At 35.7% G+C, this 27,720-nt stretch overlaps 2 protein-coding genes across 2 annotated transcripts; both read right to left on the bottom strand.

Annotated features, from left to right (window-relative positions):
• Positions 1–431: 431 nt before the first annotated feature.
• LOC142346143 (cilia- and flagella-associated protein 54-like) lies at positions 432–18,014 on the bottom strand. Its single transcript, XM_075398651.1, has 4 exons — positions 17,790–18,014; positions 16,409–16,655; positions 16,226–16,336; positions 432–467 (listed from the first exon to the last, which is right to left on the bottom strand). Exons 1-4 carry the CDS (start codon positions 17,963–17,965, stop codon positions 432–434), a joined length of 570 nt encoding a protein of 189 aa, XP_075254766.1. The 5' UTR covers positions 17,966–18,014.
• A 684-nt stretch (positions 18,015–18,698) lies between these two features.
• LOC142346142 (cilia- and flagella-associated protein 54-like) lies at positions 18,699–24,455 on the bottom strand. Its single transcript, XM_075398650.1, has 7 exons — positions 24,231–24,455; positions 22,850–23,096; positions 22,708–22,776; positions 22,529–22,631; positions 22,403–22,461; positions 21,920–22,063; positions 18,699–18,734 (listed from the first exon to the last, which is right to left on the bottom strand). The coding sequence occupies exons 1-7, from the start codon at positions 24,404–24,406 to the stop codon at positions 18,699–18,701; spliced, it is 834 nt and encodes a 277-aa protein (XP_075254765.1). The 5' UTR covers positions 24,407–24,455.
• Between the last annotated feature and the right edge of the window lie 3,265 nt (positions 24,456–27,720).

The following is a 27,720-nucleotide window of genomic DNA, read 5'->3' as shown; positions in this document are numbered from 1 at the left end:
GGGATCCTATACGTTATATGACTACTAAGCTGGGAGGTGTAATGGGAAAGCCCAATTTTTTCGAAAAAACAATCTACATATATTGCCTAAACTTGAACAATCACAGACCGTAATTCATAAAAATGCACATTATAGCAAGGCTCAACTTAGCTACTATCTCCTGGATCTTCGGATTCTAAATGACGTATGCCATTGATCATTATTAATGCTGTAGATTGAATCGAAAAGGCAAGGGCATGATAACAGTATTCGGATCTTTTCCGTTTGTGCCCCCCCAGTACGTTATGCGCCCCCAGTTACAGAGCACGTGCCATTACATAGTAAATTACTATGTAAAAATATTGCACGTGCGTCTGGGGGTTGCAAATAATATGCGCCCACTAAGCTGGGGGGGCACAAACGGAAAAGATGCAAGTTGGTTCTTTACCAAATTATCCGTCTTTTTTCTCATTACAACCACTACCAACCTAAAACAAGATAAAAAGCGTCATGATAAACTCAAAAGCAAGTAGAAGAGTCGCTTTTCCACTCAATATATGTGTGTTCGATTGCGTTTCCTTTTACTTGAGAAGCCATAAAGCCAAATAATTAGCTGAAATGATGTCTTTTCTTTTTAATGAGAAATATTGAATTAACACTTTGGATATCAAAACAGATTATGTAACATGAAAAAGTCGACGTCTATATAAGATATCTCTAGGTTTTTGTAGCACTATGTAAACTGAAATTAACCGCATCTAGGTTGTTGCAGCAGTATTTAACATGAAATTAGCGGCGTCTATATAAAATTTTCTTTTATATGTTGAGAGAAAAGTTGAATTACCTTCTTCATAAAGACGGTATTAAACGAACATATCTCAAAAAAATTAGATGAAAAATTAAGAAACACACGTGTACAGATATTTAAGGTAAAAAACATGCATCAATCGATAGAAGTGAGATCTATAAAGTTATGGCAAGGCGTAGTACATTGTCTCGCTCCTTTCCAGGTTGCATGTCCTTGCAGGTGAACAGGTGAAATTTGAAGCTTCCCGAAGAACTTCCTGATGAATTTTTCAAACTGACATGTTTACAATGGAACAAAAAGTTATCAAACGAATTCTTGTATTACCAACATCACTTGAAAAGAGAAATCAAGCATAACATCAGCTGCAATGGCAAGTAATATGCCTGCTTCATTGAACAGAAATCAGGAGTAGCACAAGGAGACAAACTCTCACCACTTTTATTAAGTTTATTCATAGCTGACTTATATTTTGAGTTGAAATGCAAGGCACTAGATGTTATATTTTACGCTGATGACTTAGTACTTGGGAGCCATAGCCAATGCCAACTACAACAAACTTTGAATAATCTGAACACGTATTGTAGCAGGAATTATTTGAAAATTAATGTAAAGACAAAATGCATAAAATTTAGAAGTGGCCGTTTAGCTGCCGACGAAAAATTCTATATATCGAAAAGAAGTTGAATTTACTAACACCTTTTGTTATCTAGGTGTAATTTTTTCCAGCACGTTATCTCCCAGTCATCATCTAAAGCATCTAATGAACAAAGCTTATCAGTCAGTAGTTTCAATAAACCAAAAACTAAATCTACAGAAGGTTAGCTTCAACTCAGCACAACACCTCTTCAATTCAATTGTTTTTCCAGCTTCAACTTACGGATTAGAGACGTACGTCGATGAACTTTTTGAAATCGAAATAAAACAACATTACCGGAAAATAGAAGCCGTTTTTTGGAAAAGTTGGTGTAAGCAAATACACCTCAACGACAACGCTTTTAAACAAATTGATGTTTCATGATATACATGGATTCAAAGACTGCCCGCCAAAACAAAGGAGAGTAATAGCCAAGTTCTATGCCAATGGACTGCACAATAATTTTTGTTGTATGGAAGGTTGTTACCAATGGGAGAAAAACCTATGTGTGTGCAGATTCTGCGAAAGAACTCTTTTATCAACCGACCATATTCTTTATTGTAGTCACTTTTTAAACTTGACACCTTTACAAAAGTTCTATAAACTCTTAAACAATTAAATTCAATGTTTATTTTCTGAATCTGTAAATAATTTGGACAATTTATTAGTGTGATCTGATGCTTAATTCAATCTTCTTCTTCTGCTTCATTGACTACGAAAAAGCTTTCGATTTCGTAAATAGGAACCTGCTGCTCACAAAACATAAAAATGGGTCTCCACGGGAACATGCTACACACAATACAATCAGTGCTAAAATGCTAGTTTCCAGCAGATCCTTGATGGAGAATTCTTCTCAAAAGAGATTGAACAGAAAACAGGAGTAGCACAAACTGTCACCACTCTTAATTAGTTTGTTCAAAGCTGATTTGTATTTTGAGCTGAAATGCAAGGGTCTAGATGTTATATTTCACGCTGATGACTTAGTACATGGGAGGCACAGCCAATGCCAAAAAAAGAAAAATCCTTGAAAAGATGGGACAAGTCAATTTAGACAAATTAGCGGGCCTGAAACATCAAACAAATAGAATAGCAAATGCTATCAAGCTACAAAAGCATTCCTCGCAACCAAGGAAATGATAACAGAAGCAGAAGAAATTACTGAAGCAAAGAGCAACGCACAAGCAGCCTTAGACTCAAAAAGAGAATCATCAAATTGAACGAATGAAAGAAAAAGAAAAAAAATTAGGTAAAATCACATAAACATATCGAGAACCACTTTACCGATCCGGAAGCAGAAGAGATGGCAAAAAAGCCGACAAGCTTTTTCAGACTGGTAACTGAATCAGAGTCAAGAAGCTCTCATACAACAAGAACCCTGCACCGGATGAATTGACTTCAGAAGACATGAAAAGTCCGACCAAAAAATTGTCACAAAAACACTGAAGGAAATACTCACAGAAAAAGACGAGAAGCCCACAAACGGCTACATGGTTCAGTAATCATCATTTCCTTGATTGGGCGGAAATATAGGTTATCTAACCACTAAGCTGCGCGCGCTTCTATGGGAAAGACCCAAATTTCTCGCAGGATCATCAACGAAGAGGATTCAGAACTTTGTGCAGGAATAGACATGTCCGACTCAATTGATACTGATAGACATACAGAAAGAAGCTGATAGACATAATGAAAAAATATAATATCGAGTAAGAGAACGTCACCATCATAAAACGCCTACTCAGTCAAAAAACCATGAGAAAAAATGATAAAACTTTAGAGGAACCATTCAAAACCAACAGAGGGATTTCACAAGTGTGATGGACTAACACCTAGACTAACACCCTATATTTGGACGAAGCTCTCCGAGAAATTGACCGTGAACTTGGGACAGAAGCACCAAAAGGACAAGACCTCCAGATACACGATCATGACTACGCGAAAAGAAACAACGCACCGATACCCAGACATTTCAGATATTCAGACAATGTAGATTTTACATGTGACAGTCTTAAAAAAGCACAAACTTTCTAAATTGTCACAGAATTCCTAGAAATAAACAACCTTCAAGTCAACCAATCCATGACCGAATATACTTTATTTCACACAACACGGACCTAAGGAAAACGAAAAGAACACTAGATGAACTTTCGCAGATGATCAAGGAAGAAAACAACTTGCAACAATGGCTCTGTTCAAATACAATAAAATAAAAGGAAATCGATACATCATCGTAAAAGACAAGGTTACCATCTATAATGTATATGTGAGATCGATCGTACTATATAATAGCTCGAATTGGGTTGCAAACAAATCTATTAACGCTAAATGTTGGTCATTCTATAGAAAACAACTCAGAACTTTTCTAGAGATACGATATTCTAAAATAATAAAGAATTGTAACCTTTCTAACCAAACAAAAAAAACACCAATTTCAGAGACAATTACAAGAAGTCAGAAAGCCCACCTAGGACACGTATTGAGACAACAGACTCCAATGAGAGATGCCCTCGAGTATATTGTAACCCCAACACCAGTGAAGAAACAATCAAATCCCCCGAACATCATAAAGACTTACAACAAAGATCTCGGAACAAAGAAACTCAGGAACAGGTATACGATGGTATACAGGTATACGATCTTTTACCAACCGGGTATAATATCGTATACCTGTAAACAGTTATTCGATTATTGTTAATGTTTGTTTCTTATGACTGTAAATAATTTCGGACGAATTTTGAGTGTTATTGATGGTTAGTTCTTTCTTCATCTTATATCTCAGGGTTTTGCCAAAGATAAATTGAAAGCCTTTAGTAAACTTTGCAGAAAACACAAATTGGCGTACAAAGTATTTCGGAAAAGCTTCCTAATCAGAAAAGCGGAGTCGGAAAGAGAGATTTTCAGAAAATTCTGAAATGAAAAGTTTTAACAAACTCATCTGCAATTCAATTTCAACATGAAAACCAAATTTCTAAGGTCTATTTAAAGCTGAGAACAAAAAATTGGACAAGAGAGAAAAATTTTCAGACAAGCAGACCTTAGTAAACCACAATTGTTTTTCAAACTGGAAATATACCGTACATTTGGATGCTCCAATAACACTGGAAGAATTACTTAGGGAGCTCTAAAGTTAAAAACTGGTAAAGCAGCAGGACCAGATGAAATAAGGAACACTTGTATTAATTTAGGTTTTCGGCAAAGGAAAGATAAATATTTATTTTGTTATCATTTGTTTTGTGGAGCATGATATACCCAGAGTTTGGAGGTCACCTACGATTAAACTGTTTTATAAAGGTAAATTGGCAGCCGCATTGGCAAATACTATTCTTGCTTCATTTGATAAAAAAGGAACCTACTGCGTACAAAAGCTAATAAAACTGGAGCATAACGTGAACTAGCTACACACAATACAATTGGTGCCAAAATGCATTTTTGACCAGATCCTTAATGTAGAATTCCTGTCAAATAAGATTGAGCAGAAAACAGAAGTAGCCCATGGAGAAAAACTCTCACCAATTGTTTTTTGTTTATTTAAAGCTGATTTATATTTTGATTTAGAAAACCAGGGGCTAGATTTTAAATTCAACGCTGATAACTTAGTACTTGCGAACCACAGCCAATCCCAACTACAACAAAATTTGAATAATGTAAAGTTTTTGTGAACAGCATTATCAAAAAATAGAATCTTTTTCTGGGAAAAATTGATGCGGAGTTAGAAATTACACCTCAGCGTCAACAGTATTAAATAAGTGTGATGTTTCAGGATGTACGCGGATTAAAAGAATGACCGGCGAAAACAGGAGAATAATTGTTAAGTTCTATGCAAATGAAATGCACAATATATTGTTGTATGGAAGATTTTTAGCAATTGGAGAAAACCCTATATGTGTGTAGTTTACGCAAAAGGAACTTTTTTTTCAACCAATCTTATTTTTAATTTTAGTCTTTTTTTATATTTGACACCTTCACAAAAGTTCTATAAACTTGTGGAAAATTAAAATTGACTTTTGCTTTCGACGACTGTAATCAATTTTCGACAATTTGTCAGTTTGATTTGGTGTTTTATTCATTCTTCATCTTATATCACAAAGATGAAATGAAAACCTTTAAGAATTTTTGAAGAAAACACAAAATGATGCACGAAATAGTTCGGAAAAATTTCCTGATCAGAAGAGCGGAGTTGAACAGGAGAGAAATTTGGAAACTTCTGAAATCAAAAAAAATTTAACAAACCTATCCGAAATTTCAATTTTAATATGAGAATCATATTTCCGGGGTCTATTTAAAGCTGAGAACGATATATCGGATAAGTTTTTAGACAATTAGTCCTTAGGAAACCACAATCGTTTTTCAAACTGGAAATATACCGAACATTTGATTGCTCCAATAACACAGGAAAAAATTAATGAGAAAGATTTAATGTTAAAAACCGATAAACCAGCGGGACCATATAGAATAACAAGCAATTGCATTAGATTAGGTTTTCAGCAAATGCGAAGATACGTATTTGATTTTGTTAACTTCTGCTTTGCGTAGCAAAATTCACCGAGAACTTGGAAGTTATCATTTATTAAACCGTTTTATAAAGGCAAAGGGAGCAAAATAAAACGAAGTTCCTACAGAGGCATTCACTTGTTTAGTATCATGTGCAAATTGTTTAAGGGTGTCGTTTAACAGAGTTGCGAACATGGTTTGAGCGAAATCTAATTTTACCAGCAACCCAATAAAGTTTCGACGTAAATTGTCAACAATCAAGGCAGTTTCGCACTTGAAAGAAACAGGGAAGCATAACATCAGCTGCAATGGCAAATACTTTGCCTGCTTCATTGACTACAAAAAGCCTTCGACTTCGTAAAAAGGAACCTATTGATTACAAAGCTGAAAAAACTGGGGCTCCACGGGCACATACTACACACAAAACAATCGGTGCTTAAATGCAATTTCCAGCAGATCATTGATGGAGAATTTTTGTCAAATGAGATTAAACAGACGGCAAAATTAGCCCATGGAGCCAAACTCTCCTATTTCGTTTAGTTTATTCAAAACTGACGCATATTTTGAGTTGAAAAGTAAGGGTCTAGACGCTATTTTTTACGCTGATGACTTCGTGCTTGGGAGCCATAGCCAATGCCAACTTCAACAAAGTCTGAATAAGCTGAACTTTTTGAAATCAAAACAAAACGGCTTTTTTGTAAAATAGAAGCCGTTTTCTTGAAAAATTGACGCGGAGTGAGCGATTACAGCTCAATCACAACGCTATTGAATAGGATGTTGTTTCAAATATACACGAATTAAAAGACTGCCCGCCAAAACACAGGAGAATTAATGCCAATTTCTATGCAAATGAAAGGCACAATAATTTTTGTTGAAGGAAAGGTTGTCAATTGATTTCAATTATTTGTCATGTCGCACCGTGTTGAATGATTTAGCAAATTCCACGTATTCAACCGTTAATGAATCGTCAAGGTTTTATTGTTGAGTCGTTGATAAAAAAAATTGAGAAACATAAGTTATTGGAGCGTTGCAAACCGAGTTTTTTTGAAGCTATATTCGTTCTCAAAAAATTGATGATGACAATGTTCATGAAGGCGGTCAAAAATGATTCTTTCACTTATTTTTGAGGTCAACATAAAAGACTGATTGGCCTATAACAGGTTACACCAGTTTTGTACCCATCTTTAAAAATGGGACTAAATTAGCTAATTTTCTAAAAACCGGGATAAGTGCCCTTATTTCTGATAAGTTTCAGCAACCTGCACAACGTTTTCCAACATTTCCTATGTAAAATGTGGCCTATGTAGTCTGGCAGAACCCAGTAGATTTGTTCCGCGCCGGAAAACTCTCTTGTTCAAAGGTTGCCAATACGTGTAATTTGGTTCCAAAAACACTAGAAATAAATTTGTTAAATGCTTTGGCTAATGATACGTCGTCTTTATCAACAACATTTTCCATGAGCATCGTTGGCAGCAAGTCAAAATTTTTTCAAACGCAGAACAGGTATTTTTGAATGTTGTTGAATTGGCAATTTTAAACAATTTTTAGCCTCAAAGCAACTGAGATCGTTTGACAGAGCTCTAGCAATTTCTTTGTCTATCTTTTCTTCTTCAGTAAACGTGAAAGCGTTTTGTTTTTATCCCTGGACTGTCTCTTTTTCCGAGACAGTTTGACAAGTTTGAGGTTTCATTACTAATTCAAGGTTGAAATCAAGCTTGTTGTTTGGTTATTTTTTGACGAATTCAGTATTTTTAGAGTTCAAAATAGCTGAGAGCAAAATATCGGATAAATTTTCAGACAAGCAGACCTCAGTAAACCACAATTGTTTTCCAAACTGGAAATATACCGTACATTTGGATGCTCCAATAACACTGGAAAAATTACTTAGGGAGCTTTGAAGTTAAAAACTGGTAAAGCAGCTGGACCAGATGAAATAGTGAACACTTGTATTAATTTAGGTTTTCAGCAAAGGAAAGATAAGTATTTATTTTGTTAAGCTTTGTTTTGTGTAGCATGATATACGCAGAATTTGGAGGTCACCATTGATTAGACTGTTTTATAAAGCTAAATTGGCAGCCGCATTGGCAAATACTATGCCTGCTTCATTTGATAATAAAGGAACCTACTGCGTACAAAAGCTAATAAAACTGGAGCATAACGTGAACTAGCTACACACAATACAATTGCTGCCAAAATGCATTTTGAGCAGATCCCTAATGTAGAATTCCTGTCAAATAAGATTGAGCGGAAAGCAGAAGTAGCCCATGGAAAAAAACTCTCACCAATTGTTTTTGTTTATTTAAAGCTGATCTATATTTTGATTTAAAAAACCAGGGGCTAGATTTTATATTCAACGCTGTAGATTTCCTGTCAAATAAGATTGAGCAGAAAACAGAAGTAGCCCATGGAGAAAAACTCTCACCAATTGTTTTTGTTTATTTAAATCTGATCTATATTTTGATTTAAAAAACCAGGGGCTAAATTTTATTTCCAACGCTGATAACTTAGTACTTGAGAACTACAGCCAATGCCAACTACAACAAAACTTGAATAATGCAAAGTTTTTGTGAACAGCATTATCAAAAAATAATCTTTTTCTGGGAAAAATTAACGCGGAGTTAGCAATTACAACTCAGCGTCAACGGTATTAAATAAGTTGATGTTTCAGGATGTACGCCGATTAAAAGACTGACCGGCAAAAACACAGGAGAATAATTGTTAAATTCTATGCAACTGAAATGCACATTATTTTGTTGTGTGGAAGAGTTTTAGCAATTGGAGAAAACCCTATATGTGTGTAGTTTACGTAAACGGAACTTTTTTTTCAACCAATCTTATTTTTAATTTTAGTCTTTTTTTTATATTTGACACCTTCACAAAAGTTCTATAAACTTGTGGAAAATTAAAATTGACGTTTGCTTTCGACGACTGTAATCAATTTTTGACAATTTGTCAGTTTGATTTGGTGTTTTATTCATTCTTCATCTTATATCACAAAGATGAAATGAAAACCTTTAAGAATTTTTGAAGAAAACACAAAATGATGCACGAAATAGTTCAGAAAAAATTCCTAATCAGAAGAGCGGAGTTGAACAGGAGAGAATTTTGGAAACTTCTGAAATCAAAAAAAAATTAACAAACCTATCCGAAACTTCAATTTTAATATGGGAATCATATTTCCGGGGTCTATTTAAAGCTGAGAACGATATATCGGATAAGTTTTTAGACAATTAGTCCTTAGGAAACCACAATTGTTTTTCAAACTGGAAATATACCGAACATTTGATTGCTCCAATAACACAGGAAGAAATTAATGAGAAAGATTTAATGTTAAAAACCGATAAACCAGCGGGACCATATAGAATAACAAACAATTGCATTAGATTAGGTTTTCAGCGAATGCGAAGATACGTATTTGATTTTGTTAACCTCTGCTTTGCGTAGCAAAATTCACCGAGAACTTGGAAGTTATCATTTATTAAACCGTTCTATAAAGGCAAAGGGAGCAAAATAAAACGAAGTTCCTACAGAGGCATTCACTTGTTTAGTATCATGTGCAAATTGTTTAAGGGTGTCGTTTAACAGAGTTGCGAAGATGGTTTGAGCGAAATCTAGTTTTACCAGCAACCCAATATAGTTTCGACGTAAATTGTCAATAATCAAGGCAGTTTCGCACTTGAAAGAAACAGGGAAGCATAATATCAGCTGCAATGGCAAATACTCTGCCTGCTTCATTGACTACAAAAAGCCTTCGACTTCGTAAAAAGGAACCTATTGATTACAAAGCTGAAAAAACTGGGGCTCTACGGGCACATACTACACACAAAACAATCGGTGCTTAAATGCAATTTCCAGCAGATCGTTGATGGAGAATTCTTGTCAAATGAGATTAAACAGACAGAAAAATTAGCCCATGGAGCCAAACTCTCCTATTTCATTCAGTTTATTCAAAACTGACGCATATTTTGAGTTGAAAAGTAAGGGTCTAGATGCTATTTTTTACGCTGATGACTTCGTGCTTGGGAGCCATAGCCAATGCCAACTTCAACAAAGTCTGAATAAGCTGAACTTTTTGAAATCAACACAAAACGGCTTTTTTGTAAAATAGAAGCCGTTTTCTTGAAAAATTGAGGCGGAGTGAGCGATTACAGCTCAATCACAACGCTATTGAATAGGATGTTGTTTCAAATATACACGGGTTAAAAGACTGCCCGCCAAAACACAGGAGAAATAATTCCAATTTCTATGCAAATGAAATGCACATTAATTTTTGTTGAAGGAAATGTTGTCAATTGATTTCAATTAACTTGTCATGTCGCACCGTGTTGAATGATTTAGCAAATTCCACGTATTCAACCGTTAATGAATCGTCAAGGTTTTATTGTTAAGTCGTTGATAAATAGAATTGAGAAACATAAGTTATTGGAGCGTTGCAAACCGAGTTTTTCTGAAGCCATATTCGTTCTCAAAAAATTGATGATGACAATGTTCATGAAGGCGGTCAAAAATGATTCTTTCACTTATTTTTGAGGTCAACATAAAAGACTGATTGGCCTATAACAGGTTACACCAGTTTTGTACCCATCTTTAAAAATGGGACTAAATTGGCTAATTTTCTAAAAACCGGGATAAGTGCCCTTATTTCTGATAAGTTTCAGCAACCTGCACAACGTTTTCCAACATTTCCTATGTAAAATGTGGCCTATGTAGTCTGGCAGAACCCAGTAGATTTGTTCCGCGCCGGAAAACTCTCTTGTTCAAAGGTTGCCAATACGTGTAATTTGGTTCCAAAAACACTAGAAATAAATTTGTTAAATGCTTTGGCTAATGATACGTCGTCTTTATCAACAGCATTTTCCATGAACATCGTTGGCAGCAAGTCAAATTTTTTTCAAACGCAGAACAGGTATTTTTGAATGTTGTTGAATTGGCAATTTTAAACAATTTTTAGCCTCAAAGCAACTGAGATCTTTTGACAGAGCTCTAGCAATTTCTTTGTCTATTTTTTCTTCTTCAGTAAACGTGAAAGCGTTTTGTTTTTATCCCTGGATTGTCTCTTTTTCCGAGACAATTTGACAAGTTTGAGGTTTCATTACTAATTCAAGGTTGAAATCAAGCTTGTTGTTTGGTTGCTTTTTGAACGAATTCAGTATTTTTAGAGTTCAAACAGCGTTTCAACTGATTTTTAAGGACATCAAGGTTGCTGTAAATACAAGGATTGAAAAGTGTCTCGACAATTGAAGAAATCGATTAATCCCAGTTGGCTAGTTGAAACGCAAATTTGCGTTCATTTCTAATTGGTGCTTGATTGTTGGCCGCTCAATTCAGCTGCGTAATGATGGGTTATGATCAGAAAATTTTTTTTTTAATTAAGTTTTAAATGTCTGCCTGGTTTGGTGTTTTCACTCAGTTTGTGATAAATTCAGCGTTTGGACAGAAAACAACGTCTAGTTTCGCATCAGAAACCTTGCTGATGCAGTTCTCAACCAACGTTTCTAATACAGTAGTTTCTAGTTCACTCGTAGACATCATTGTCAACCAGCAGAAGTTGCTGAAATCAATGTCGCTGGTTACAATGATGCTATCTGTTGCCAAAAGTCTTGCGTTGTAAAATATGTGTTTCATTTAAATTGTGAAACTGCAACTGCTGAGCTGATAGGGGCTACACTTTGGCGGAGAGTAAATACAAAAAATACTAAGGGTAAATTTACGGATGAGCAATTTAGTGGTAGCATAGCAGTCTAACTCTAAATCTAGATTGATTACTTCGTGGTTGATTGAGTTTCTGAAGGCAATTTACACTCCACAATGCTTTGTTTCCAGATTCTTGGAAGATCGATCTTTCCGGTGAATAGAACAATTGGAAAGAAAAATGCTTGGATACGTGTATCGGGAACAAGCCAGATTTCGGTGCAACAAAGAATGTCATATCTTTTAACAATTATGATGTTTGAAAAATTTAACTTTCGATTTAAGTTGAATAAGATGCTTACATTGTAAAGTAGTATGATAATAAATTTTAGTCACGTTTTCGGTATCGTGAAACATTTTGGTATGATTTCCAACGACCATCGACAAATGACCAATGTTTGTACAAAGATCAACGTTTAGTTTTGCATCAGAAAAATTGGTGAGGCAGTTCTCAACCAATGTGTCGAATACAGTAGTGTCTAGTTAATTAGTAGACATCATTGTCAACCAGCAGGTGTAGCTGAAATCATTTTCGCTTGTTACAATGATGCTATATTTTGCCAAAGTCATGCGTTGTGAAAATTGTGTTTCATTTAACTTGTTAAATTGCAACTGCTGAGCTGATACGATCTACATTCAGCAGAGTTTCTCAATTTTACTTTTTTGAACCGTTTTATTGTTTTAGGGACAAGAATGTACAATGATACACCAATGAAAATAACCAAAGCAAACATACCAAACCGCTCAGTTTTCAACTTGTTACAGAAAAATTTTTTATAATGTTGTCAGGGAGTTGAGTTGCAATAAGCAATTAGGTTCTTGCACGGTTCCTGCCTGGGCTATAAAAGACGGTCAAAAAAATTGTACCACATTTTACATTCTGAACGAATGCATTAAACACAATATTTTTTTACCAGAATGCTTTAAAAGAACGAAAAAACAGCACTATCTACAAAAAAGATGACCCCGATGGATGCAACCAACTACCGTCCAATATCAAGCACAAGTGCAATTTCAAAAATTTTTGAGCGGATCCTACTTCAATAAATAACCAATTTTGTACAAAAATTGGAACATATGAATACGCTTCAGTTTGGTTTTGGAAAGTGATTCCACAGCCGATGCTTTGTTATTTTTCATAGAAACTTTTATCTAAACTGCACTTTTGGATTTCTAAAAGGCATCTGATTCCATATCTCATGATATCCTAATAGAAAACCTAAAAAAATTGGCTTTGATAGCGATGCACAGAAACTTATAAAAAGCTTTCGTTGCAACAGACTTCAACGTGTAAAATTAGATTCAAGTTACCCCAACTTGTTAAAAGTTGTCAGAGGTGTACCACAAGGAACATTATTGGGACTTCACTTGTTCAATTTGTATGTAAACGATCTGTGTACAGCTTTTGATTCTAATGTAACAATGATACGGCATCCTGATGATTGCCTAGTTTTTGCGTCTAACAAGGGGGAAAGACAGCAAAAAATCCTTGGAATCAAACGTACATATTTTAGCAAACTATTTCAGATTACAGCAAATAAATTTAAAATCACAACTGAAGTTCGTTTGTTTCAGCAAATAAAATGATCAAAGAAGCAAAACGCAAGACGCAATGTTAGTAGAAAACAAAGTAATGAAAAAGACTAATGATTTTAAATATTTGCGACTAACAATTGTTAGCAGTCTCAGTTTCACGAATCATGTTAAACAAATTTCAACGAAGTTGGCTGAGGGGATAAAAACTATAGACTCAATTGGAACGCATTTCCCTGCATCAAGCTTAGAAATTTTACTTCAGTCAGTTGTTTTGACACATCTCAATTTTTCTGCTCTTTTTATTCAGCACATTAGAAAACCTATTATGACTTTTCTAGAAAAGCAGCTGAACTGGGGCAATAATAACCTGTTCCTCCGCTCAAATTGCAAAGCGTCCCTGCGCTTAAGAATTAAAAACAAGAGATCGGGATTGAACAGAGAATTGATCAGCGTTCTTATTTTTTTTATCTCAGAGAACATATCAGGCGAGAAAATAAACGCATTCAATACGACACTGATGTTACCAAGTGAAAAATACTCCAATAACAAACGTACTCAAAAAATATTTTTCCATGACCACAGATCAACTTCTTTTCTAGATAAGTCTTTTTTCAATTCGTACATGGCAGGTGCTTTTCGCATCTACTTTTGTGTTCAGTTTCCCGCGTTTATAACTTCTCGTTTTTTCAAGCAGTCGTTTTTTCTTAGCATATTTAGGTGAGAGTTCAGTGCTGCCAAAAATTTGGCTATAGTTCCATTTGTACTCTTTCTGCCATTGGCTATTCTGTAGTACTCGTGTAGCTTTTTATTTGTGCTGTGTCTGCTGTTGATCGTTTGTCTGAAGCTATCTTGATTGTCCCAAGACTCCAAATTTCTCGCACTTTATCTGAGAATTGTCAATAATGTTTTTGAAATGCGACTGATCATTGACAGCAAGCATTTTTTGGCGTTGACGCAATTTTTGTTGGCCGTTGACATGAACAGTTTTTGTGTTATTTTGACAACGCGACGTTGAGTTTTGTCTGGTGCAGCTTTCAATTGTATCTTTTAAAATTTTTCTTCTCCAATTGGTTTCTCCCTTATTTTTTCTGTGTAGTCTTTTCTTTTGTAGATCTCATGTGTCTCTATACTTCACTTTCGATAAAAAAGAATCAACTATATAGAGCTTGTTTGTTCTGGCCAGTCTATTAGGTTGTTGTTGTAGCTGTCGCACAGAGCTGCAATTCGCAGGTAATTTTGGCGGGATACAGGTCGACTTCTGCGTCGGAAATTAATTTGGATCCAAACTTCCCGATTGTTGTTGTCTTGCTGTTCTCGCCCGGTTGAAGTTTCTTTGATTTCATACAAGGATCATATATGATTTCATACTGTCCATACTTGATTTCTTAGTACGATCCTTCTATGAAACCAAAGAAATCATATATGATCCTTGTATGATTACAAAGAAATCATATATGATCCTAGTACGAATACAAAGAATCATTTACCTATTTTTCGAAAATCTTTAACCATTTAAGTTTTTTTGTTTTTATTCGGTGGGGCATCACCTAAATGATACCCCGGCATCACATTGTGATCCGCCAAAAGACCCTAACGTTCAATATCAATTGCAAGTTGGGCACAAAATAAAGGAGTAAGTCCAAACAAATAACAAAATTTTTGACATACTCTGAAGCCAGTTTATACATATAAATGCTCATTTATAAAAAAAATTAATCAAGAAAAAAATTGGATATCACGTCAAATTCATTTTCTGAATACGTTTAAACCACAAAGTTACTCTTTTAGCGCACACAAAGAATCAAATGTGGATTGCAAATGCGATATAATAATTTAATAAGTCCTCTGACTACATTATACGGGAATTTGTGGCACCAGTCAATGTATTATGTATCATATATGACCTTGTATGAAATCCAAGAAATTTTTTCAACTTCAATGGAAAATCAAAATTATACAGTTTTTATTCTTTGAATTTTTTTGTATGATCCTTGTATGATTTCTAGGAAATCATATATGGTCCTTGTATGACTACCAAGAATTCATACAAATCCTACATTGTGCTCGTTTTAAAACTTTTTGCTCGTTTTTACCGCGTTTAAAAATTTCTGCTCGTTTATAATTTTTTTCAGCAAGAAAGAATTCCAAAGTCTGGTTATAGACTTAGTTTTTAATTATGAAGCAACTTTTAGGAACCAAAGTTTTCTCTGGGACTTGTAAATTAAGATGAAAAATTGACAATTGATGACTGGTATTTTTTGTAAGAATAAAAAAACAGTTGGGTTGTTACATCTCATTCTTTTTTTCTATCGCTCTCAATATCCCCAGTTGAGAGGTCAAATTTATGAAAAGACTTATAAAGTCGACATGCCTTAAATACACGCCGTCATAAAGTTTCCCTGCCTTAAATACAGGGTCGACTCCCTTAGTAACGTCGACCTAAAGTCTTTTCATAAGTCGGCCAACGGTATTTTCATATCCAATATTGGTCGACTCTAGGGTCTTTTCATACCCGGATAATGGTCGACCCATAGTCTGTTCATAGATGATACCGTCGACCTAAAGTTTTTCAGAATTCGACCAAGGGTCTTTTAATATCCAGTACGGTCGACCTAAAGTCTACTTTATAGGTCTTTTTTACCAAATATTTGGTGCATTTTTAGGGGATCATGGGTTCTTTAAATCCCAGTGTTGAGCACTCCGTATGTACAAAAATAAAATCAAATGCACTAGAAACATTTCAATGATGTAAAACAGAAGGACAATATGTTGGCTGGAACAAAGATTTTTTAAAAAAGAAATTTTGTCGTTGGCCAAAAGTTTTCGCCAACTGAAGCAAAAACCATTATCACTTGGAACTACATTATATGCAAAAATGCATCAGTTAAAACCCGAGGTCGACCAGTACCATATCGGTCGACTTAAAGTAGTTCTTGACCATATCGGTCGACCTAAAGTAGACCATGAACATATCGGTCGACCTAAAATGGAGCATGACCATTAGGGTTGAGCTAAAGCCGACCAAAACTATTAGGGTCGACTTAAAAACATTTCATACCCAAGACTGGTCGACCACGGTCTTTTTATACCCGATATTGATCGACCAGGGTCTTTTCATAATAGAGTCTATCCTGCAGAGACCTATCATTCCAGGTGATAATTCGAAATTTACACGAGGCTGCTCCGATCAAAGCTCGAATCTGAAAAAAAAAACAATTTTGTACGCCATAAAGAAATTTAAAAAACAAAAGGGTGAACTTTAAATTCATTACCGTATGGGCGTCATCTACAGTTGACGAAAAATGTCCCGTCGCTAAAAGAGCATCTAAATCTTGGAACTTGTCGTCCGGAATCCATATATTTGTGAATGCGAAGTAAGTTTCATAGCACTGATAGAGCGCAATTTCGTATTCTTTCAATGAGCACAAGAAGTCACCAAGTTCCATAAGCTTTTCAATAAAGTATTCTCGAGGCAATCGATGCATGTATGAATTCCACAATTTATACAATTTGTTTGACCTAAAAAGAAAAGACAGCAACGCTCCCATGATTCTGTGTGTTGCGCTGACTGTTCCCACATTCATATTTGGTATCATAATATAAAAGCATCAGGTAACTGCTTTGGACAGGCTACGGACAAAAAATTTACCGTGCCATATTGTTTTTGGTTGAGACAGACTGCAAAAGGCGACCATTAAATTTTTCTCAAAAAATGAAAAGTTTGGATAAAAAATTTTTTTAGAGTTTACAGACTATAAACAGATTAAATATGAATAATATATATGAAATGCTGAATCGAAGAATAGCCCTTGTCTAAACAATTCTTGAAAACGAAGCAAAATTAAATCAAGTCCCGTAGATTGGCAAGCTTAGGTTCCCAAAAATTTTCAGAACAAAAGCGCAAAAACGGTCAACCAAAAAATTGCATATAAAAGGCACAGGTTATCAATAATTGCTTCAAATTCGTTCGGGAGCAATTAATTACCATTTTTTTCATTTTAGCTTTTTAGGCTATAAAAAAGCAGCAAAACAATTGGAGGACGCGGGTAGAGCCAGAAAAAGAGATTCAGAGCCAAATATTTGCCGTGATCTGATTCGCTGATATCTTAATCACAGTAAGGTCGCGGCCACGAAGCGCAACTGACCGCACATCATAGAAAATCAAGCAACGACAACTAAATAATTCGACATTTCTTATATTTGGTTCAATTTAATTTAACCCATTCCGAATGTTTGGCCAATCAAAAATAAGTATTCATCTCTAATTCTAATTTCTGCCATTCGGCTAATTCTTGCATTTAAGCTATTTTAATTTCAGAGAACTCACAATGGTAGCATTGTTTTTTACATGGGTTCAAAAAAGTTTTTAAAAGACCGGTTGAAAAACGCAAAAATATGGACTAGCACATAGTTCTCCTTTTTTCCCAGAATGTGGGAAGATATGGAAGTTCGGATCTTTCCGCTTGTGCCTCCCCCCCCCCCAGTACGTTATGAAACATGAAACGCCTAGTTACAGTGCACGTAATAAATCATTATGAAAAATATGGCACGTGCTCCTGGGGGTGCATATAATACGCACCAAATAAGCTGTAGGGGCACAAACGGAAAAGATCCGGAAATTTTGGTAATGTAACTTTTGATATTAGCACTCACCCCCTTGCATATACGTCGTCCTCAGGTAGAGCATTCTGATTCTTTTCTTCTACCCTTTTCAAGGAAAATTTGCAAAATTCTTCGTACTCCTGCTCGAACGCTGTCAAAACCGGATTCACTTTGGAAGTGCTATCATAATAAGTTGACGGCAATTGCTTTACCGGTTTGAGAGGCATTGCACTAATTCTTCAATACATCCCAAATCTGAAATGAACCGCACTAATAAATAGTTGAATATTTTTTAGTCTGTATCCTATAGATGTGGTGGTATTTTTTCGTCAACTATCGTTTTTGGAAGAATTGAGCTTACAAGCAATTGTTTTAGGTTTCTTTATGTGTAAGAGAGAGAGAGAGAGAGGGATTTACGAAAAAGTTCTTTTGATCATATTTTCTATTCGATTTATTGGCGGAAAGCTAAATTTTTGAGCCTATACCAGCGCAGCTCCCACAATTAAGGTACCTGGACCACTCCACTTGCGGGATCCTATACGTTATATGACTACTAAGCTGGGAGGTGTAATGGGAAAGCCCAATTTTTTCGAAAAAACAATCTACATATATTGCCTAAACTTGAACAATCACAGACCGTAATTCATAAAAATGCACATTATAGCAAGGCTCAACTTAGCTACTATCTCCTGGATCTTCGGATTCTAAATGACGTATGCCATTGATCATTATTAATGCTGTAGATTGAATCGAAAAGGCAAGGGCATGATAACAGTATTCGGATCTTTTCCGTTTGTGCCCCCCCAGTACGTTATGCGCCCCCAGTTACAGAGCACGTGCCATTACATAGTAAATTACTATGTAAAAATATTGCACGTGCGTCTGGGGGTTGCAAATAATATGCGCCCACTAAGCTGGGGGGGCACAAACGGAAAAGATGCAAGTTGGTTCTTTACCAAATTATCCGTCTTTTTTCTCATTACAACCACTACCAACCTAAAACAAGATAAAAAGCGTCATGATAAACTCAAAAGCAAGTAGAAGAGTCGCTTTTCCACTCAATATATGTGTGTTCGATTGCGTTTCCTTTTACTTGAGAAGCCATAAAGCCAAATAATTAGCTGAAATGATGTCTTTTCTTTTTAATGAGAAATATTGAATTAACACTTTGGATATCAAAACAGATTATGTAACATGAAAAAGTCGACGTCTATATAAGATATCTCTAGGTTTTTGTAGCACTATGTAAACTGAAATTAACCGCATCTAGGTTGTTGCAGCAGTATTTAACATGAAATTAGCGGCGTCTATATAAAATTTTCTTTTATATGTTGAGAGAAAAGTTGAATTACCTTCTTCATAAAGACGGTATTAAACGAACATATCTCAAAAAAATTAGATGAAAAATTAAGAAACACACGTGTACAGATATTTAAGGTAAAAAACATGCATCAATCGATAGAAGTGAGATCTATAAAGTTATGGCAAGGCGTAGTACATTGTCTCGCTCCTTTCCAGGTTGCATGTCCTTGCAGGTGAACAGGTGAAATTTGAAGCTTCCCGAAGAACTTCCTGATGAATTTTTCAAACTGACATGTTTACAATGGAACAAAAAGTTATCAAACGAATTCTTGTATTACCAACATCACTTGAAAAGAGAAATCAAGCATAACATCAGCTGCAATGGCAAGTAATATGCCTGCTTCATTGAACAGAAATCAGGAGTAGCACAAGGAGACAAACTCTCACCACTTTTATTAAGTTTATTCATAGCTGACTTATATTTTGAGTTGAAATGCAAGGCACTAGATGTTATATTTTACGCTGATGACTTAGTACTTGGGAGCCATAGCCAATGCCAACTACAACAAACTTTGAATAATCTGAACACGTATTGTAGCAGGAATTATTTGAAAATTAATGTAAAGACAAAATGCATAAAATTTAGAAGTGGCCGTTTAGCTGCCGACGAAAAATTCTATATATCGAAAAGAAGTTGAATTTACTAACACCTTTTGTTATCTAGGTGTAATTTTTTCCAGCACGTTATCTCCCAGTCATCATCTAAAGCATCTAATGAACAAAGCTTATCAGTCAGTAGTTTCAATAAACCAAAAACTAAATCTACAGAAGGTTAGCTTCAACTCAGCACAACACCTCTTCAATTCAATTGTTTTTCCAGCTTCAACTTACGGATTAGAGACGTACGTCGATGAACTTTTTGAAATCGAAATAAAACAACATTACCGGAAAATAGAAGCCGTTTTTTGGAAAAGTTGGTGTAAGCAAATACACCTCAACGACAACGCTTTTAAACAAATTGATGTTTCATGATATACATGGATTCAAAGACTGCCCGCCAAAACAAAGGAGAGTAATAGCCAAGTTCTATGCCAATGGACTGCACAATAATTTTTGTTGTATGGAAGGTTGTTACCAATGGGAGAAAAACCTATGTGTGTGCAGATTCTGCGAAAGAACTCTTTTATCAACCGACCATATTCTTTATTGTAGTCACTTTTTAAACTTGACACCTTTACAAAAGTTCTATAAACTCTTAAACAATTAAATTCAATGTTTATTTTCTGAATCTGTAAATAATTTGGACAATTTATTAGTGTGATCTGATGCTTAATTCAATCTTCTTCTTCTGCTTCATTGACTACGAAAAAGCTTTCGATTTCGTAAATAGGAACCTGCTGCTCACAAAACATAAAAATGGGTCTCCACGGGAACATGCTACACACAATACAATCAGTGCTAAAATGCTAGTTTCCAGCAGATCCTTGATGGAGAATTCTTCTCAAAAGAGATTGAACAGAAAACAGGAGTAGCACAAACTGTCACCACTCTTAATTAGTTTGTTCAAAGCTGATTTGTATTTTGAGCTGAAATGCAAGGGTCTAGATGTTATATTTCACGCTGATGACTTAGTACATGGGAGGCACAGCCAATGCCAAAAAAAGAAAAATCCTTGAAAAGATGGGACAAGTCAATTTAGACAAATTAGCGGGCCTGAAACATCAAACAAATAGAATAGCAAATGCTATCAAGCTACAAAAGCATTCCTCGCAACCAAGGAAATGATAACAGAAGCAGAAGAAATTACTGAAGCAAAGAGCAACGCACAAGCAGCCTTAGACTCAAAAAGAGAATCATCAAATTGAACGAATGAAAGAAAAAGAAAAAAAATTAGGTAAAATCACATAAACATATCGAGAACCACTTTACCGATCCGGAAGCAGAAGAGATGGCAAAAAAGCCGACAAGCTTTTTCAGACTGGTAACTGAATCAGAGTCAAGAAGCTCTCATACAACAAGAACCCTGCACCGGATGAATTGACTTCAGAAGACATGAAAAGTCCGACCAAAAAATTGTCACAAAAACACTGAAGGAAATACTCACAGAAAAAGACGAGAAGCCCACAAACGGCTACATGGTTCAGTAATCATCATTTCCTTGATTGGGCGGAAATATAGGTTATCTAACCACTAAGCTGCGCGCGCTTCTATGGGAAAGACCCAAATTTCTCGCAGGATCATCAACGAAGAGGATTCAGAACTTTGTGCAGGAATAGACATGTCCGACTCAATTGATACTGATAGACATACAGAAAGAAGCTGATAGACATAATGAAAAAATATAATATCGAGTAAGAGAACGTCACCATCATAAAACGCCTACTCAGTCAAAAAACCATGAGAAAAAATGATAAAACTTTAGAGGAACCATTCAAAACCAACAGAGGGATTTCACAAGTGTGATGGACTAACACCTAGACTAACACCCTATATTTGGACGAAGCTCTCCGAGAAATTGACCGTGAACTTGGGACAGAAGCACCAAAAGGACAAGACCTCCAGATACACGATCATGACTACGCGAAAAGAAACAACGCACCGATACCCAGACATTTCAGATATTCAGACAATGTAGATTTTACATGTGACAGTCTTAAAAAAGCACAAACTTTCTAAATTGTCACAGAATTCCTAGAAATAAACAACCTTCAAGTCAACCAATCCATGACCAATCCATATCTGCCCGTGACGATTTGGGTATACCTCTGCACTGTAATGATATTACGTCTCCAAAAAAGAGAAAATTTTTTCAACAAAGGTTTGATCAGGCGAAGGAAATTTATAGAGACATAAAATATTTTCAACTTAAAATAAATTACCTCAGCATGCACAGGGTCCTTCAGGTCTAAGTAGCATTGACATACAGCGACATAGAGAGTTGACCTCCAGGAGAGGTATCTGATTGAGAGGAGAGGAATGCTTGTCTCCAAACAGCAACTGGCCCACAGAAGAAACTCCAGAGCCTGAAATAAATAGCTGGTTTCTGACATGGATCAGGCTTACAGTAATGACCCCGAGGTCACCTCAATGACTCCTACAGCAAGGCAGAATTCCACCAGCGACTCTTCTGAAGGTTGCTTAACATGCATTGGATGGTCCTCCAATATCATTTTTTCGCTACTTTTAATTTTAAAGTAGGGTATGTGTTTTTATTCTTCATGCTGACATATTTGACAATAGTTAAAGCAAGCATAAAAGCACAAACCTCAACTTATATTCGGCAAACTCTTTCTCTATATTGGTAGGGAATTGTTGAATACAATTTTAAGTTTTCTAAATGCTAAGAAACGACAAAATCATACCATTCGTGAGTGGCCATAAATCATGACATGACGACAGATATTGTAAATGTGAACAGTGGCTAAAATAAACAAGGAAACTAGTATCGACTCAAACTGGTAATAAATGCGTGAAAAAAAGCAGCTTACTGTTGTATACCAGCCAGCACAAGCGTTCCAGAGGCAGGCATAGTTGAGAAGCAGTTCGAAGTTGAATTAATAATTGGGTTATGTTTTCAACAGAATGTTTGGACTAAAAACAATCAATCAGTATATATATGGTTAAATTTAAAAAATGAATTATGAATGAATTACGATAATAGAGCTACCTGCAGAGACCTATCATTCCAGGTGATAATTCGAAATTTACACGAGGCTGCTCCGATCAAAGCTCGAATCTGAAAAAAAAAAACAATTTTGTACGCCATAAAGAAATTTAAAAAACAAAAGGGTGAACTTTAAATTCATTACCGTATGGGCGTCATCTACAGTTGACGAAAAATGTCCCGTCGCTAAAAGAGCATCTAAATCTTGGAACTTGTCGTCCGGAATCCATATATTTGTGAATGCGAAGTAAGTTTCATAGCACTGATAGAGCGCAATTTCGTATTCTTTCAATGAGCACAAGAAGTCACCAAGTTCCATAAGCTTTTCAATAAAGTATTCTCGAGGCAATCGATGCATGTATGAATTCCACAATTTATACAATTTGTTTGACCTAAAAAGAAAAGACAGCAACGCTCCCATGATTCTGTGTGTTGCGCTGACTGTTCCCACATTCATATTTGGTATCATAATATAAAAGCATCAGGTAACTGCTTTGGACAGGCTACGGACAAAAAATTTACCGTGCCATATTGTTTTTGGTTGAGACAGACTGCAAAAGGCGACCATTAAATTTTTCTCAAAAAATGAAAAGTTTGGATAAAAAATTTTTTTAGAGTTTACAGACTATAAACAGATTAAATATGAATAATATATATGAAATGCTGAATCGAAGAATAGCCCTTGTCTAAACAATTCTTGAAAACGAAGCAAAATTAAATCAAGTCCCGTAGATTGGCAAGCTTAGGTTCCCAAAAATTTTCAGAACAAAAGCGCAAAAACGGTCAACCAAAAAATTGCATATAAAAGGCACAGGTTATCAATAATTGCTTCAAATTCGTTCGGGAGCAATTAATTACCATTTTTTTCATTTTAGCTTTTTAGGCTATAAAAAAGCAGCAAAACAATTGGAGGACGCGGGTAGAGCCAGAAAAAGAGATTCAGAGCCAAATATTTGCCGTGATCTGATTCGCTGATATCTTAATCACAGTAAGGTCGCGGCCACGAAGCGCAACTGACCGCACATCATAGAAAATCAAGCAACGACAACTAAATAATTCGACATTTCTTATATTTGGTTCAATTTAATTTAACCCATTCCGAATGTTTGGCCAATCAAAAATAAGTATTCATCTCTAATTCTAATTTCTGCCATTCGGCTAATTCTTGCATTTAAGCTATTTTAATTTCAGAGAACTCACAATGGTAGCATTGTTTTTTACATGGGTTCAAAAAAGTTTTTAAAAGACCGGTTGAAAAACGCAAAAATATGGACTAGCACATAGTTCTCCTTTTTTCCCAGAATGTGGGAAGATATGGAAGTTCGGATCTTTCCGCTTGTGCCTCCCCCCCCCCCAGTACGTTATGAAACATGAAACGCCTAGTTACAGTGCACGTAATAAATCATTATGAAAAATATGGCACGTGCTCCTGGGGGTGCATATAATACGCACCAAATAAGCTGTAGGGGCACAAACGGAAAAGATCCGGAAATTTTGGTAATGTAACTTTTGATATTAGCACTCACCCCCTTGCATATACGTCGTCCTCAGGTAGAGCATTCTGATTCTTTTCTTCTACCCTTTTCAAGGAAAATTTGCAAAATTCTTCGTACTCCTGCTCGAACGCTGTCAAAACCGGATTCACTTTGGAAGTGCTATCATAATAAGTTGACGGCAATTGCTTTACCGGTTTGAGAGGCATTGCACTAATTCTTCAATACATCCCAAATCTGAAATGAACCGCACTAATAAATAGTTGAATATTTTTTAGTCTGTATCCTATAGATGTGGTGGTATTTTTTCGTCAACTATCGTTTTCGGAAGAATTGAGCTTACAAGCAATTGTTTTAGGTTTCTTTATGTGTAAGAGAGAGAGAGAGAGAGGGATTTACGAAAAAGTTCTTTTGATCATATTTTCTATTCGATTTATTGGCGGAAAGCTAAATTTTTGAGCCTATACCAGCGCAGCTCCCACAATTAAGGTACCTGGACCACTCCACTTGCGGGATCCTATACGTTATATGACTACTAAGCTGGGAGGTGTAATGGGAAAGCCCAATTTTTTCGAAAAAACAATCTACATATATTGCCTAAACTTGAACAATCACAGACCGTAATTCATAAAAATGCACATTATAGCAAGGCTCAACTTAGCTACTATCTCCTGGATCTTCGGATTCTAAATGACGTATGCCATTGATCATTATTAATGCTGTAGATTGAATCGAAAAGGCAAGGGCATGATAACAGTATTCGGATCTTTTCCGTTTGTGCCCCCCCAGTACGTTATGCGCCCCCAGTTACAGAGCACGTGCCATTACATAGTAAATTACTATGTAAAAATATTGCACGTGCGTCTGGGGGTTGCAAATAATATGCGCCCACTAAGCTGGGGGGGCACAAACGGAAAAGATGCAAGTTGGTTCTTTACCAAATTATCCGTCTTTTTTCTCATTACAACCACTACCAACCTAAAACAAGATAAAAAGCGTCATGATAAACTCAAAAGCAAGTAGAAGAGTCGCTTTTCCACTCAATATATGTGTGTTCGATTGCGTTTCCTTTTACTTGAGAAGCCATAAAGCCAAATAATTAGCTGAAATGATGTCTTTTCTTTTTAATGAGAAATATTGAATTAACACTTTGGATATCAAAACAGATTATGTAACATGAAAAAGTCGACGTCTATATAAGATATCTCTAGGTTTTTGTAGCACTATGTAAACTGAAATTAACCGCATCTAGGTTGTTGCAGCAGTATTTAACATGAAATTAGCGGCGTCTATATAAAATTTTCTTTTATATGTTGAGAGAAAAGTTGAATTACCTTCTTCATAAAGACGGTATTAAACGAACATATCTCAAAAAAATTAGATGAAAAATTAAGAAACACACGTGTACAGATATTTAAGGTAAAAAACATGCATCAATCGATAGAAGTGAGATCTATAAAGTTATGGCAAGGCGTAGTACATTGTCTCGCTCCTTTCCAGGTTGCATGTCCTTGCAGGTGAACAGGTGAAATTTGAAGCTTCCCGAAGAACTTCCTGATGAATTTTTCAAACTGACATGTTTACAATGGAACAAAAAGTTATCAAACGAATTCTTGTATTACCAACATCACTTGAAAAGAGAAATCAAGCATAACATCAGCTGCAATGGCAAGTAATATGCCTGCTTCATTGAACAGAAATCAGGAGTAGCACAAGGAGACAAACTCTCACCACTTTTATTAAGTTTATTCATAGCTGACTTATATTTTGAGTTGAAATGCAAGGCACTAGATGTTATATTTTACGCTGATGACTTAGTACTTGGGAGCCATAGCCAATGCCAACTACAACAAACTTTGAATAATCTGAACACGTATTGTAGCAGGAATTATTTGAAAATTAATGTAAAGACAAAATGCATAAAATTTAGAAGTGGCCGTTTAGCTGCCGACGAAAAATTCTATATATCGAAAAGAAGTTGAATTTACTAACACCTTTTGTTATCTAGGTGTAATTTTTTCCAGCACGTTATCTCCCAGTCATCATCTAAAGCATCTAATGAACAAAGCTTATCAGTCAGTAGTTTCAATAAACCAAAAACTAAATCTACAGAAGGTTAGCTTCAACTCAGCACAACACCTCTTCAATTCAATTGTTTTTCCAGCTTCAACTTACGGATTAGAGACGTACGTCGATGAACTTTTTGAAATCGAAATAAAACAACATTACCGGAAAATAGAAGCCGTTTTTTGGAAAAGTTGGTGTAAGCAAATACACCTCAACGACAACGCTTTTAAACAAATTGATGTTTCATGATATACATGGATTCAAAGACTGCCCGCCAAAACAAAGGAGAGTAATAGCCAAGTTCTATGCCAATGGACTGCACAATAATTTTTGTTGTATGGAAGGTTGTTACCAATGGGAGAAAAACCTATGTGTGTGCAGATTCTGCGAAAGAACTCTTTTATCAACCGACCATATTCTTTATTGTAGTCACTTTTTAAACTTGACACCTTTACAAAAGTTCTATAAACTCTTAAACAATTAAATTCAATGTTTATTTTCTGAATCTGTAAATAATTTGGACAATTTATTAGTGTGATCTGATGCTTAATTCAATCTTCTTCTTCTGCTTCATTGACTACGAAAAAGCTTTCGATTTCGTAAATAGGAACCTGCTGCTCACAAAACATAAAAATGGGTCTCCACGGGAACATGCTACACACAATACAATCAGTGCTAAAATGCTAGTTTCCAGCAGATCCTTGATGGAGAATTCTTCTCAAAAGAGATTGAACAGAAAACAGGAGTAGCACAAACTGTCACCACTCTTAATTAGTTTGTTCAAAGCTGATTTGTATTTTGAGCTGAAATGCAAGGGTCTAGATGTTATATTTCACGCTGATGACTTAGTACATGGGAGGCACAGCCAATGCCAAAAAAAGAAAAATCCTTGAAAAGATGGGACAAGTCAATTTAGACAAATTAGCGGGCCTGAAACATCAAACAAATAGAATAGCAAATGCTATCAAGCTACAAAAGCATTCCTCGCAACCAAGGAAATGATAACAGAAGCAGAAGAAATTACTGAAGCAAAGAGCAACGCACAAGCAGCCTTAGACTCAAAAAGAGAATCATCAAATTGAACGAATGAAAGAAAAAGAAAAAAAATTAGGTAAAATCACATAAACATATCGAGAACCACTTTACCGATCCGGAAGCAGAAGAGATGGCAAAAAAGCCGACAAGCTTTTTCAGACTGGTAACTGAATCAGAGTCAAGAAGCTCTCATACAACAAGAACCCTGCACCGGATGAATTGACTTCAGAAGACATGAAAAGTCCGACCAAAAAATTGTCACAAAAACACTGAAGGAAATACTCACAGAAAAAGACGAGAAGCCCACAAACGGCTACATGGTTCAGTAATCATCATTTCCTTGATTGGGCGGAAATATAGGTTATCTAACCACTAAGCTGCGCGCGCTTCTATGGGAAAGACCCAAATTTCTCGCAGGATC

Source organism: Convolutriloba macropyga, chromosome 9 (assembly GCF_964194025.1).
Source record: "Convolutriloba macropyga chromosome 9, txConMacr16.3, whole genome shotgun sequence".
Lineage (NCBI taxonomy): Eukaryota > Metazoa > Xenacoelomorpha > Acoela > Convolutidae > Convolutriloba > Convolutriloba macropyga.
This window is presented reverse-complemented; position numbering and strand designations above follow the sequence as displayed.

Bases quoted from the DNA above. Each gene is read 5' to 3' on its own strand.
- LOC142346142 (XM_075398650.1), bottom strand. From the start codon at position 24,406: ATGCCTCTCAAACCGGTAAAGCAATTGCCGTCAACTTATTATGATAGC. The intron at 22,064-22,402 runs GTATGATTTTGT...TATTTATTTCAG, and splicing joins TTTATGGCCACTCACGAATG to GCTCTGGAGTTTCTTCTGTG. The intron at 18,735-21,919 runs GTAATTTATTTT...ATCTTGTTTTAG, and splicing joins AGGACCCTGTGCATGCTGAG to GTTGGTAGTGGTTGTAATGA.
- LOC142346143 (XM_075398651.1), bottom strand. From the start codon at position 17,965: ATGCCTCTCAAACCGGTAAAGCAATTGCCGTCAACTTATTATGATAGC. The intron at 16,656-17,789 runs GTGAGTGCTAAT...TTTTCTTTTTAG, and splicing joins GACGACGTATATGCAAGGGG to GTCAAACAAATTGTATAAAT. The intron at 468-16,225 runs GTATAAAAAGAC...ATCTTGTTTTAG, and splicing joins CCCTGGTCGATCAATATCGG to GTTGGTAGTGGTTGTAATGA.